Source organism: Amphibalanus amphitrite, unplaced genomic scaffold, assembly GCF_019059575.1.
Source record: "Amphibalanus amphitrite isolate SeventyFive unplaced genomic scaffold, NRLGWU_Aamphi_draft 000206F_arrow, whole genome shotgun sequence".
Taxonomy (NCBI): domain Eukaryota; kingdom Metazoa; phylum Arthropoda; class Thecostraca; order Balanomorpha; family Balanidae; genus Amphibalanus; species Amphibalanus amphitrite.
Genome location: NW_024881701.1, coordinates 495,942 through 511,499, shown reverse-complemented (window position 1 = coordinate 511,499; position 15,558 = coordinate 495,942). Strand labels below are relative to the sequence as shown.

General features: G+C 49.4%; 1 protein-coding gene across 1 annotated transcript in view; it reads right to left on the bottom strand.

Moving 5' to 3' along the window:
• The window catches only part of LOC122385051 (formin-like protein), a 60,672-nt gene that overhangs the window by 29,111 nt on the left and 16,003 nt on the right, over positions 1-15,558 (bottom strand). Inside the window, exons 3-4 of the mRNA XM_043373028.1 lie at positions 10,337-10,423; positions 2,666-2,745 (exon numbers count right to left, since the gene is read on the bottom strand). Of these exons, the coding sequence (XP_043228963.1) occupies positions 2,666-2,745; positions 10,337-10,423 (167 nt within the window). The remainder of the gene's footprint in view (positions 1-2,665; positions 2,746-10,336; positions 10,424-15,558) is intronic.

The window sequence follows — 15,558 nt, the reverse complement described above, 5'->3', positions numbered from 1 at the left end:
AAGCCATCCAGACCATGTCAGGAAGTCTGCTCCCGTCGAGTGACATCCAACATCCAGCGCATTCCACGGCTCATCACCGCAGCTCGTCCCAGACGACCCGCCGGGACGGTGTCCCAAGCCGGAATCCCACCGGGGCTGACTCAGACGTCCAAAGGTCAGAGGTCATGTTCATTGGCCAATCAGCGTCCGGCAAACCGGAGGGAGGATCCCACGGCCATCGACAGACGGTGCTGTCATGGATTTGTCCAGCTCTAGTCAAGATACACCGCCGCGCATCGCATCGGCGGAGAGATGAACACAGATGCCGTGACGTTTGACCAAGAATCAGCGACGAAAAACGAGACAGCTATGCTGGACGTATGTAGCCAAGCCCCAAAATGCGGCTTGAAACATCATTTGGAAGGTAAAAATGAAGATTCACAACCAACCGAGTCAAGATATGGTTACTTGTGCCCGTAAAGATGGCCCATCTCCCAGTCTTAACATTCCGAACATGACGAAGGCGAGGAGAAACCTAACAAACCTCCAAAAATTATCATCTCCATCCTACCACACACTCATCCCGGTCCTTGTTCCCCTCACGGCGAGTGCTGACATCACACCCGTGTGGCCGGTGCGCTCACCATACCCTGTCCGCTCACCCATAGGGCGGTCAGCGTCCGATCCTCACCGGAAGGGACCGCTTCCGGCCGGCGGCGGTGGCCGACCGAGAGCCGCCCAGTCCTCGGTCGCATCCCCGACCGGCCGGTCGGAGTCACTTTACAGTTTATAGCGGCCGGCGCGCCGTCCCGGCCGTGTGATGACAGCCGCCGCCGCTCGGCGCCGCGCCGCGGGGGCGGTCCACGCTCCGAGGTCATTACCGGAGCGACGGCGACGGCCGGACCGCCGTAGTGAGTCCATTCACAAACGGGCCCGCGCGGCCGAGTCGCCGCCACGGCCCCACCAGGAGCGCTGCCGCCGTCGTGGGAGCCTGAGACCGAGGCAGCCCCGGTGGCGCTGCCGTAATGAAGACGGTGGCGCAACACGGAGCTCGTGGCGCTGCGGTGAGCCAACAGGACGCACCATATCCAGCGAGCATCACCACCGCTGTGGTAACGTGGCAGCCAGCCAGGATTGAGACGTAAAAGTAGCGGGACCTCGCAAAAATCGGCAGGGGACGTGGGCATTCCAAACTGAGAGGCCGCCGAAGATGGTGGTGGTATTTGGAATCTCACCAGGCTGTCACACAAAACGGGGATCGGCTGACTCTGATTAGGATACCGAACGGGAGTAGGGTAGTGTGGGGTAATTTGAACATATTTTTACGTCTTCTCCGTTGTACCAAATTCCAGTTCAACCGTGGATGAAGAAAAACTGCTTCAGTAGCGCAAGTGTCACTTGCTTTCACCATGCAAGCCTCATTTTTGGACGAGCCGAGCATACCTTGAATAGCATAGCCTCACTTCTCCACCAAGTCACGGTGTGTTCAAATTGCCCCACCGTGGGGTAATTTGAACATACTGCCTTTACCTGTCATAAAAACGATAGTCTCGCCAGCACCGATGTTGTTTGACCCATAAACAAATAGGCAGAACAATTCTAAACATACCTTCACTTGAAAAATCAACACAACAGCAAAAATAACAGTTGCAGAGTATCAATATCTGCACGCTGCACACCGGTCAGTTGACAGAATTCGCCCCTCTTCAATTAACAGAACGTCTATCATTTTTGTTCGATAAAAACTCTCCCAACCGTACTACATCTGTTAAAGTGGTGCCAATCGAAACCTGGACATTTGGAGTTCTGATTTTGTCCAATGTCCAATTCGGAATTGGTTGGACAAAGGTAGCAGACTGGACAACATTGGACGATGGCTTGCTACACTTCAGCGCTTTTTATAAAGTAATCGTGCATACGATTGATTGGCGAATGGAAAGCTTGTTAAGCTCTCAATATAATGAACACTTTTCGGCTGGTAAAATTACATGATAAGCGATATAAATGACGGTTTTGAGTGTTGATAGCTGCATAATTTTTGGATATATTTGGACAAATAGTTGACTTAAACATTTTTGGACGGAAAATCAACAAAAATGCCGGACATTAGACGGATATTAGACGTAAATTTTCTAAAACTGGCATCACTTATCTGCTACTGCCTTGGGTCGAAAATATTGGCAAAAAAAAAAACTGGGAGCGTTGTTGTTTCGGAGCTATCCCTGTCTTCATTCAAATTCTCACACTATGTTCAAATTACCCCACGCTAAAAGTTATTTTGCCATTTTAAAAAACAGGGTTTAAAAGCAAATTTCTTGGATTTACGGCACTGATTAGGTCATTATACAACAAAAGCCGTTGCGTATTAGGCGCTAGCAATGCAAGATTTTGCGCTGCAATGAAGTTGCAATGACGTGTTGTTAGGCGTTTTTCCTTGCGAAATTGATTTTTTACACTGTGCGTCAACATCTTTATTCCCTGAAACTTTAAACTCCGTTCATATGATAGCCCTTTTAGTTACGATAATTTCTCTCATAGGTCTTATTGTCATGCCACTTATGGATTTTCCGCAATTTTCTGTTATTCACACTATGTTCAAATTGCCCCACATGTTCAAATTACCCCACCCTACCCTACCAGTTGAAGTGTAGGTGGATTAAAAAGGGAAATAGCAATCTGTACTCACTCAATGTGGTTGGTGCGCAGCGATATTTCCAGGTCTCGAAGCACTTGTGTTGACGTGGCGTCGCCCATCAGTTTCCGTTTCTGCCGGGGAAACAAACGTCGTCAGAACCGGCATGAGACGTAACGCTGCGCTCACGTGAACAAATATCAAAGCCCACGTATCATAAGTCCACATATTCATATTATTCATATTATAAAACAATTGCATTGAAACCCACACAACAACCATACTCCAGCATACAAACTAGCCCGGCATCACCAACTGACAAGCGCCTAACAGGTCCTCACTAGACCCGAGACTACAGTTACAAACTGGGGTGTATGTTCTCTTAGCAGGAGCCATCGGTAAGCGGTCCACTTGGCCGACAACATGCCGAACGTGCCCTAAAAAGGTGCGATCAACAATAGTCCGGCGCGCGGACAAAAACTGGAAGTCAGCGCCCAGCGGCGGCAGAAGAGCAGGGCCGTAAGGCAGGGAGGCGGCTCATGCAGGAGTCGGGCCAAAGACAACACGACAGGAGACCACGTAAGGGAGGGAACGTCGCAGGCGTGGAGGGCAGACTCGTCAGCAAGGTGGTTGAACTTTTGACGGGCCATGGGCGTAATCAATAATCATGTGGCATCGCCATACAGGTAACAGTCTGTTGGGCGGAATCAAAGTATAGTGAGAATCTATGCCAGTCTATGGCAGAGTTCCACATAAGAAGTGAGGTGCATGACAGGGGAGGGTCGCGCTGACAGGAGTGAGGAGGGTATTGTGCCGGTCGCTCCACCTCTGCAGCTGCTCCTGTCACAGCACCGCTACAGGCCACAGACGCCGGCCCGCTCGGCTTTATCATGTAAAGCAGCATCTGTGGCGGCTGTGCGCGTTCAGAATGCCGGGTCGGTGGCCCCGCATTCCTGATCTGACCGCGCCGACCGCGGCCGGCCGGACGGCCGGACCGGTCCGTGCAGGTCGGAGGCGAGGGACTCTGTCTGCGCACACACGCACAAAAGCACGCGCATCCCGCCCACCCCGGGACCGGCCCACACCGCTGCCATCCGCGTCACAGTCACGTGCGCCACAGGTATGCGCCAGTTGCACGGGACACACTGAACAGATTGCAGGCTTGAAGACGTGCAGTTCCGTCCCCGTGCTGGAAAGCTCGACTATGTACGGGCTGCCACCACGCCACGCTGCCCTGGACTTTTGCTGCCAGAAAGTCAGCTCCGTGACTGCAGATTCGACTCGTGACAATAGTCACCGACCTCGAACTGAATAATGGCCCGGTCAGAACGCAGAGAATTGGGTGAAATTTAATACCAGCCATCATGCGATGCGATTCCACGAGGAAAGCCGGGATGTATCCTTTTATCGCCAGCTCATTACACAAAGAGAGCAGAAACGTCGGGGCAAAAAACTGCACGTGCAGATTTCGAATACGGCGTCCTGATGCCTGAGTTTATGGTCCCGATGAACGGAGATTATAAACAGCTGAGTCGGGCAGGTAGCGCAACTATAAACAAGTGTCAGGGGGACTGCATCCGGTAATGGGTGCACCCCCAGCAGCGGCGGTAGTGCAGGGCAAGGCAGTGCAGACGATCAGAGCAACGACCGATAGGCAGCGACCGATCCTTTACATGTGAGCGGAAAGGACAACTTGGCCATACAGACCTGACCTAGCGCAGCAGAACGTGATTTACCTGTCCGGCGACCTGACAAAAGCTTCCGGTATTGGATAATAAGACACAGAACGACTCTTCGGGAACAGGCTATATTTTTAGGGGAGCAGGTACAACTGGACGTAAATCTTGCATCTCGCAGAAGCCGTTACGTCGCTGATATCATTTTTTTAGTGATCACACACAAGTGATCGATGATGTCATCACCACGACAAAAATATCACCTCAGCCGGCGTTAAGTCTTGTTTCGCTGATGTAACAAGCATACTGCTCGGTCACGTCCTACCGCATACACATACCATCACACGGACCGCAAAATAAAATCTACCTACAAAAAAAAAACTTCTGCAGCGCTGCTGCTCAGCTTCCACTGAAGAGATTACAAGCAAGGCAAGGCTGCTTCTAACATTCAATCAGCAGGCAGCAATTATTGCAATTAAGCACAACTTAAACTGTTCAGTATTTAACAAAATACGGAAGACCAAATGGTGCATCACACCTATCACCACTCAACGTTCTACTTCTCAGCCCCATCCCGTCTCCTGGACCATCGAATCCCTGTCGGCGACATCCTCTTTGGCCATCAATCACTGCACGCTCGGCGATCGCGTGCACAAATGGACAGCAGGACCGTGTTCTGACACCGCCGCGGTCCGGTTTCGGCCACCTGCCATTGTTTGGACCCGGTCACAGCCCGGTTCGGGGAGCCGCACCGAGGCCGCCCTACACAGACGCCTCGTAAGGTGTAAGACGGTTGTGGCACCTGCTGGTGGCTGAGTATAACTGTAGCATCGCACGATGACGCGAGTTACCAGAATTGAGTGTTTGCGCGAGCTTACTAACAATGGAAGAAACAATGGGAAGTCGCACTGCAGCTTGAATGACACCTCTTGACGTATTGTACGGGCTAACGATCCCCCAAACCACCCAAACAATTGAATCCCCTTACAGTCTCCCCACCCAGCCCCCGCGCACCTAGACGACCTCCGTTTCCAGTAGCGGCTCTTACATCCACCAGGGTCACGTCACACAGCCGGCGGCACGGAAAGAATGCGCGAGGCCGGTGACTCGGCGGTGGAGGCGGCCGGCAGCTCTGTTTGGCAGACAGCGGAGGCAAACAGGCTGCACGGAACACGCCGGTCGAGCCGCCAGTCACCGCCGCCAACCCTTTCGCCAGTCATACCGTCAACAGAACGGAACGAGCCTGTGGACTCAGTCGACAGCTGGCCGCGGGGAACGGGGAGGCATTGCAGAGTTGCGTGCGAAGAGGTTAAACAAGGGACGCCATTTAATTGCGTCCCAGAAAAGCTATTTCTGGCACCTAAAAGCTGACTCGCCCCAAAATTGGTCCTCAGCACCTATTTGGTGGATACCAGCACCATGGATGAGATAATAATGGATTGGTGTCTTCGCAGTTTTTGGCGACATTGAGCTCAGGCCTGCCATCTAGCGGGAGAATTGTCGTAAGTTAGGAGCAAGCCGAGTGAACGCCGCTGATTAGCATTGTGACACACGGGAGTGTGGTGCAGTAGCAGGCTTGTTGTGCAATTTTTCAAAAGGTTATGTCTTCATATGTCAGAAAAAGCGAAGAAATTAATAGATTTATATGCAGGGTCAGTAATAAGATAAGCAGTTCCATGTTATTTCCTCATTAAATCGTGAAACAGGGAGTTATTGGAGACTTCGCCAGCACGTGTCGTTTTCGCTATTTTTCACATGAGTCTTTACTTGGCCTAAATCAAACAAATTGTCCGATCAAAGAACAAAACGAACGTAAGTACTAAGTACTATCTATAAGTCTAATGAAAAACTTAAGCGGAATTGCTAACGTCATTGCCGCTCAATATGTCATTCAAGACGCTCTATGAAAAGGACCCAACCGGTGGTGCGTAGTCGATGAAATTTCAGTAACTTTGGCTCCAACTCCGATTCCGGTATCCAAATATCGACTCCGACTCCTCCGGGCAGAACTGTCAATTCACACAGACTCCGACTCTGACTCCGACTCTGCAGCCCTGGTAAGTCTGTGGAGTGATGCCTTTTCGGTGACGTTCGACTCATACTCGGGCTACAGCTTTTAAAAATCAACCGACTCCGAGTCGGAACAGAACCGCTGGCTCTGACTACAACTTCGCAGCCCTGGCCCAAGATAGCCGCCTAAAACAACTTTTATGTGTGATCTTCTTCGTACATTGTTAATGTTATTTTAAACAAGGGGTGGAAAAGGGAGACGAAGCCTTCGCAAACAAGGATCTCCTGTTGCGAATCAATCAGCTGCTGGAAAAGAAAGGCATAAACACCACGCATCTCATTTCATCGTTTTCCTAACAGCTCTGCACCAATGTAAGCACTGATCAATGCAGTGCGAGCATCGATGTGACATTCATGTACCAAGTTTGAGTGTTATCCGCCCAGCCGTTCTTGAGATATGGAAGCGCGGCACCCCGCACGTGCGCGCGTGCAGTAGCACCCCCATAGTGACACATGGAAATGCATTGGCCACTGGGTGCCTAACTATTGACGAAGTTTTACTGTAATTGGCCCAGCCATTGCGGAGTTACTTTATGTGGAACAATTTCGACACCCCTAAGTTGGCACGTGACACGTGCCGTAACATTAACTAAGATGAAGAAAATCGGGCGAAATTCGGAGAAGAAGGAATAAGCCTACCAAATATGTAAGTGACATATTGTCAAACTGCTGTACCATTGTGAGTAAATGACCATATAAAAGGTCGTACAAGCCGATGGGACTGGGCGTTTCAATACACACCGTCTTACGCATTTTATTTTCGTTATTACCTAAAGGCTGCTTGACGTTTTTGGCTTTCAAGCATTTAAGACGTTTTTTGTCGTCTCAGGTCAAGTAAGATTACCTCCAACTCGTGGGAATATGCACTTCAAGCCAACTAACACACCACACCCACGTGTGTCATAATGCTGAGAGATGGCGTTTACTCGGCTTGCTCCTAACTTACGACAATTCTCTCGCTAGATGGCAGGCCTGATCCCAATGTCGCGGATCCCAATGTTAATTTCCACGAGACACCAATCCAGTGTTATATCATCCATGCCAGCACCAATCATGGAAAATGACCTTAATTAGCTGTTTCTGGCACCTATTCATCGGTACGCCTTACTCTTTTTTCTGAATCTGGCACCTAAATGCTGAGCGTAGCACCAATCTAGTAGAAAAATGAACTACTGGCTGGTAGAATCATGTTGTTCTGGTATAATGACCCATGGAGTCTAGCCTAAAGGTTGCCAGTGCAGCTACACTCTAAGACAGCCCCGTAGTGATCTCAGCATTGTATATGACGTTTAAGTAAGCAAATAATATTGATTTGTTTGAAAAAAAACAATGTCATTTAAATATTTAAAAGTATTTATTTGTAATGCTTAAAGGGAAACATTTTTGTGAGTAATTGTCTCGATTTTGACCATTAAAACGGATATTGTATTTCTTGACGTCATCCAATAGCTCCAAAAAAGAAATGTAATGTTTTCATTCCGTTCAAGGCCGCTGAAGAAACGCGGGATCTTGCGTGGGACATTGTCCGTTGTTTGCCGCGCAGAGTTGTGCCGTGGTTGTGCCTTTTTCATCCGTTTCTTACTTATGTCATATGTGTGCATGAAGCTTTGATTTTGTTTTTGGTTATTGTGTGGCCGGTCAGTCAAACGCCCCTGTAGAAACCGGATGCTGCGTTTGATCGAGATGGAGTCAGACGATGATTGCAGAAAGCTAATAATATTGAAAAGAGGGCCGGTTGCGTGGCATGTCTGTTCAGAGTTGACATTTTGCTTTACTCCAGTTTATGACCTGAGAGCCTGGCTGGAAGTGACGGATCCAAACTTTTCACGTTAAAATGGCTGAGGGTGAATAATCTCTAGTCTCTTCTCTACATAGCGGGCTGGTATAGGAGCGTCTTGCTATGCTGCACCATAGCTGGCTAGTGATTCTCTTTTGGCTAGAAATGGCATTAATCACTATCTCCACTGGCGAAAATGGCACTTGACATCACCGAATGCAACGTTCATGTTGTTAGGATACATAAAATCAGGAAGATTACGCGAATTAGGTAGGCAAACGTGGAATAAAATAGGTGCTGGATGTTTTGGTTTTGGTGCTGAATCAGCAAACAGCAAATACGGAGTTCAACTAGACGATCTGGCAACTTTAGGCTGTGTGGAAGCAATTAGGTGCCAGATTCAGATATTAGGGTCGAATAAGCATTTTGGGGCTGATCAGCAATTAGGTGCCAGAAACAGCTTTTTAGGGACCAGAAACAAATATTCCCCTTAAACAAGCCATTAGTGAACGGACAGGCGTAGACGGTGACGCGGTCTGTGATTCAGTCCTGCCTGAGTCAGTTTGGATGTCCGCCTGAACGCACTGGGTGGCTCTGGTCGCCATGCCAGACTCCTGACACAGTCACTACGAGTATATCAGACTTCCGAAAAAGTTGTCATGTCACCCTCCTACATGTATGTAGTCAATTTGCCAGACTCCATAGTTCACGGTCCATCGAATCAGCGCCCTTCAAGGGATCAAAATTCTCCCCAGACCCCACCACGTGGCGTCACTAATCTCAAAACCAACCGATCCCAATCACTATTAGCTCTCCTTACCTCACACAATCACAAAAAAAAACTCGCACAAAGTCACGAATTGTTAAGATAAACACATAACCTTAATCCCTATCCATGGGAACTCTGAACCGGGTATCGGCACTGAACGGGCCGGGAGCCGGACCGGGCGCCGAACCCGCGCCTTATCGCCGCCGATCGGCTCTCCGTGTGTAAAACTTCCACCGGTACCGGCCCGCCCCCCGCATACCGCGGTCGGTTCGCCGGCGAATCATTCCGCGAAAAACGCTACCCACTGTCCGAACGGACGTTCCCACAGAAATATGTCTTACGGCAGGAAACATGATAACTATACATAAAACGCACTGGCTGAGCTTGGACGTTCAAGTATTAACCTATAAACCGATTCCTATACCGGACGATGTAAGGCATTCAGTGGTGCGAGTCAAAATGTTAATTTAGTATATCCCACTCTGAACACTGTTCTTCACTTTGAATATCTGGTATGGCGCACGACGATCCAATGAACCGATACATTTGGCTTGTTTGATGACTTCATCACAAAACGCATCCACCATGTTTCCCGTGTTCGCCCGAGCCATTTCCACAACAGACCGCAGTCTCTGGCGATTCCATTCGCCGGTGCAGACACCAGGCCAGGACGACCGCAACATCCGACAGACAGCATCTGGAAACGGTGACCCGCCCCTCCCCTCCGTCACCAACCGCTGCCTCTTCCGTCAGGTCACACATCACCCGTCGCCGCCGCCGTGTATCCCTCCCCCTCCCCCGTCGTAGTCGGCGGCTGCCCCGACGGCGACGGCGCGGCGGTGGCGGCAGCGGTGGCGGCGGCGGCTGGAGACCGTTTGTCACGTGCCGACGGCGGCCGCTGGGGTACAGGTGACAGCCGCGCACACCACATACGCTCCGGCTCTGGGCGTCAACGACCCCCGGCAGCCAGTACAGCGGCGCGGGGCGCGGGGCGGTTGGGCTCCGTCTGCACCGTTCCTCGCCACCGCACGGGACGCAGGCTCAGCGGCAGCCTGGTCTGGGGCGCCAGTGCAGTGGTGAGAGACGGAGTCGGTGAGGAGAGAGGGAGAGGGGAGAGGGGAGAGAGAGAGAGAGAGAGAGGGGGGGGGGGGTAAGAGAGAGGGAGAGGGAGGGATAAATGCAGACAGGAGGTAGCGCAGCCAGGGAATAGCCGGTAACGGACTCGGAGGGGAGGGGTAGGAGACGTCTCTCAGACCACTCAGAGGGTCGAGACACTGTCGAGAGGCGAGGGAAAAGAAGGGGAATACTAGGGAGCGAGGCGGTAATCATCAGGAAGACAAGCAGAGTGGATGAATGAAGGGTAGCCAATGGAGCGGAAAAGGAGACGATGAGGCGAAGGAACACACGTACGCGCGGGTCGAAAGAAGACTCACCCGATGACTGCGTGACGCCTTGGGGTCCAGGTAGGTGCGCAGCTTGGCCAGGTAGAACGAGGGCGGCTCTCGCGCCGATACCCGCTCCTGAAACACACAGTGAGAGAATGAGAAGGGGAGGGGACACAGTACTTTCCTCGCGTCCGTAACTCTTGTCTGTAGTCGTATCTGCAAAACGTGCTAATTACATATCACGACGCATTTTAGTGTGGACTGTTAAGGTCGCAGCTGTGAAGTTAACGAGGGTTGCAGGTGACATATTATCTATCTCACACGTTGAACAATTTTACTTTAAAGAAATGTTTCATGAACAAGACAATAACTGAAAGGACAAACGAACGAAGAACAGCGCAAGACCAGAACAGCACACAAACACAGACCAATTAACAACAAAAACGCAACCCAGTAGGGAAAACAAGACAATATGAACGCAACAAAGGCACACGTCGTTAACAAGCTCACACAAAGACGAGAGAGGAAAGCGCTGACTTGTCAGACATCACATTGCGCGAGCAGAAAGAGACCAGCACGCAACCCAATGGTCCACGCAACCACAGCAAAGGCAGCCTGGTGGAGCAGACATTACGGCGCACCCATAGCGCTCACACCGGTCACGCTCATTGCATACCATTCCATAGAGTTTACTAACCACCATGCCACTCATGGTTTGACAAAAAGTTTGTCAAGTAGTTACACATGTTACCGACGTTTCAAGGCAGAATGTTATATGGCCCTCATCTTCAAGTCTTAAAAGATATACATATGTAAAATATGCATATTCAGTATCATAGCATACCTACTCGTATGTCAACGGCTTCAGTTGTACCTATTACAGAGAAGCTGAATATCCTGTTCAAACACGCTGCAAAAGCGTGTCAAATGCCGGATTTAGAATCGGAGTTTGCCATCCATTGAAATGTAAAGGAGCGCATCTAGCCGCAGCATGGGGCGTTTCACACACTATAATGTCGGAAAATGGACGACACACAAAAAGGCGCCTGGGATGTCATGGTCCCATTCACCCGATACGAACAATGAGTTACGCCTTTCACTGGCATATGGAAATCATCCGTGCTCGAGTGCATCCGTACAATATAGGCGGAATTATGAGACTTTGGCGTTTACCAGAAGCGTGTTCCTTCTTTTCACCATTCAGGCGCGTTTTAGATCGCTTCATGATGTTGATTGCCCTGAAAGAAGATGGCAAGGAAGCCTTCGCCAATGCCCAAGTTACAACAACCATTCTTGTCTTGATAAAAGCTGACGTGGCTTTATAAAGCTCACGTGGCACTGTGATGTGTAGACAAAACTATAGTCCGTGATGCAAGAGAGTGACGATGTGACGAGCTGTTTCGCAAAAGATCCCGCGTCCCACGGAGACGCTTTTGTGATGTTACATGCCGTAACCATGACACTTTGAAGTCATCCAGCAGAACACAGCATCGCAACGTATCCAGTCGGTATCCGTGAGGCATTCGTGACCTTCCCGTGACATGCTATGAAATATAATATATCACGAACAGCTCATGGCATCAGTTCAGATGCGGTCAGTGATGGCGATCCATGACGTCTGTTGTGTAACACTTGTCACTGATGTTACCTGTGATTCTGCACCGTGACGTTCATCTGTGACTGCACTGTGAGCCTATTTCGTGACTGTTTCGTGACTCCAACCGTGACGCCTGTCTGTACACCAACCGTGACCGTTCCGTGACTATTCCGTGACGGCAGTCCGTGACTATTCCGTGACGGCGGTCTGTGAGCCGTGTCCGTGACGCGGCCCATGGAGCGTCCACGGGTGGCGGTTCCCACGAGTCGAGCGGCCGCTGCCGCCGGATCTGAGTGGATCCGGCGGCAGCCGACCGGCACTGCCCGCCGCTACCGCCGCCGCCAAACTCCACCTCACAGACAAAGGAGGGGCACTGAGGAATGGCTATACCACACACATACGGGTACTAGCGAAAGAGGATTGGATGTGCTTTATTCACCTAACATAAGGGTAAGGTGAGAATAAAATGTATGTAGCTATCAAACCCTTCCAAAAGGTGTTACAAAATTCAAATAAATTAGCATTTGACTGCCAGTTAGATATCAATTGACTCTCAGTGATATTGGCTAGCGTAAATTGACTTTCCATATAGCTAGACCAGCAGGAATCCAAAATATTGCCGCATCGCGGCCAATTCGGCATCCAGGATGGGCCACTCGGAGGTTTACGAGCCGGGGGAGACCGCAATAAAAATGATTAAATTCAATCAATACTCTCCTTTGAGTGGCGAACAGATGGTGCATCGAGCCGAGACCGGCCGAGGGAAGGCGCAGGGGAGGCAAAAAACGACGAGGGAGACGCGTCCGGCGGACGATACGGCGAGGGTGACGGTAGACGGTTGATGGGCGAGTGGATCAAAGACGAGTCGTCTGACGGACGTGACGAACGGATGAACAGAAGATCGGAGAGATGGAACGGACGGATGGACAGAGGGACGGACGGACGGAATGGCGAGGGTGACGGTGGACGGTTGAATCAAAGACGAGTCGCCTAACGGATGTGACGAACGGAGGAACAGACGGAGACAAGCTAGACGGACTGACGGACGGACAGACGCACGGAGGGATGGACTTACTGACGGATGGACGGACGGGCAGTCGGACGCAAGACATGCGGATATGATAGAGTCCTTCGATAAAATTACAGCTCCCAATCACTCGCGGGTTCAAATATTATCAGCTACCAACAAGCCGGAAAAAAACGCCAACAAAATTAACAAATCTATATTATCTTAATTAAAACAACACATTTTTTCAGCGACCAGTTTAACCCTCGCCCTGGCAGGGCATTTTTCATAACACGGCCTGGCAGGGGGGGGGGGTCGATGCGACCCCCCCCCCCCCTCGCGATTGGCTCCTATGGCACCTAGAAACACCAAATTTGGTAGGTAGGTGGGCCCCCATGAGTTCTCGCCCCTGTGCAAATTTGGTTGCTCTAGGTCAATATTTAGGGGGGTTTTGGGGGGTATAAATGTAAAAATTTCGCTAAAAACAGGTCAAACGTTTTTCGCTTATAACTTTTGATCTAATTAAGATAGAGCAAAAAGAAAAGCACCAGTGAACTCAGCATGTCAAGGCGCGTCGAATGATATACTTTTTAGCTTGCTTAAGTGTACTTAAAGTTTTTCTTAAATTTTAAGTAAACTTAACTTAAAAAATTAAGTTCTAGTTAACCAAATTGCATCATATCGCATATCATTCGATTCGGCTGATCACCAGGAACACAATGATACCATTTTTTAAGCTCTAGCGTCATTATGTGCCAAGTTATTGGCAAAAACGTCATTTGACCTCAGTTGACCTCATTTGACCTGACCCATGGATAAGTACACCGAGCAAAGAAGCACCAAGTGACCTGCTGCTAAGTACTGTGGTTTCAAAGGACAAAAGTGATAGAAAGAAGCGGATATCTCCATTATTTTCCGAATTTAGTATTTTCCCATAGGCTTAACATTACGACGTAATGACCTCTAACTGACCTCAGGTCAGTGACCTCAAAAAACCCGAACTATATGTTATACAACTCGGTGAACTTAGCACATTCTGAAAGTTTGAAGGAAATCAGTACAAAACTGTGAGTTGGACAGGTGCAAAAAGAAAATTGAAATTTGACCATGACCTTGTACCGGTTTTTCTGACCTGGTGACCTGACCCAAGGTCACCCGGACCTGAAATTTTCAGGTCATATGTAAAAAGGTTGCCCCATAGGCTGTGCCAAATTTGGCGGCGCTGCGCGCCGCCGTTTTTACGCTATCTTCGAAAAACCTTAGGGGGGGTCGCATCGACCCCCCCCTGCCAGGGCGAGGGTTAAAGGGACCCTCCCACCTTAAAGGGACACTCCCACCTTAACATTAGTTTTGAGTTGAGATAGCCAAATTGGTGGCCATGGCCTGCAAATACCGGTTTGGGCACTCACAATATCGACAAATGCTTTAATTCGGAGATATGGAATTTCAAACTTGCAGTTTTCGGATTCTAAGGGGCTAGTGCATTGGTATGCCCCCTTAGAATTTGTGACGTCAGCGGAGATCTAACGATTTTTAAATCTTTTACTAAAACGTTTGGTAGCACGCGGTGGTATATGCTGCTTTGCGCGCAACAAATGCCGCACTTTCAAATAAAGTTGCTAGGAACAGCGGAGATCCCAAAAAGTAAACAAAAGTAAAAGTCTAATATCTTGAAAACCGGTGAATATTTTTCGATGAAATTTGGTAGATATTCGTTTTCGCTCTTTCTGAACCGAGCGACATCACTTTCGTGCCAATTCATTAACTTTTTTGAAGGTGGGAGGGTCCCTTTAACATTAGTTTTGAGTTGAGATAGCCAAGTTTGCGGCCAGGCTCAGAAACCACCATTTATCCTGGTCGCAACCCCCGCAGCTTTATGGTGTTCAAGAAATTTCTTCCCTTTACTTGCAGGGTGGGACCAGCGTGGTCCCTATCTCTTAACCATTACGGGAATCTGATGACGTCATCAGGCTTTCGAACGTCTGTTAAATGTTTGACTAAAACGTTTTGTAGCACGCGGTGGTATACGCTGCTTTGCGCGCAACAAATGCCGCACTTTCAAATAAAGTCGCAAGGAACAGCGGAGATCCCAAAAAGTAAACAAAAGTAAAAGTCTAATATCTTGAAAACCGGTGAATATTTTTCGATGAAATTTGGTAGATATTCGTTTTTGCTCTTTCTGAACCGAGCGACATCACTTTCATGCCAATTCATTAACTTTTTTGAAGGTGGGAGGGTCCCTTTAAAAGATGCAGTTCTCATGGCTGCTCGCGGATAGCATGTTTTCGTTGAATTAATCAAATTAATGCCTGGAATTCAACGGTGAGATAACCATAGTCAGCTGTATCGTGACTGCAACTATCAATATTCCAACTTCCGCCGCAAATTGTTCGGTAACCGCAGCATTTCCTGCCCTCTCGCTGAACACAGAAGCGCAATTAGTTGCCAGGCCCGTGAGAAAATCCCTCTGCCGCCATCATCTTGTAACGTTTGATATCCACCCAACAGACGAACACGGCTCGAACGCGGTCAACTATCGATCGAACAATGAGCGTTGAACATTGAGCATTGAGTATCGAACATAAGGACATTTGGGCACCGATCACCATTCAAGAGTTCACGATCACGATTCACTATCTCTCGGTCATCAAGCAACAAACACGATTC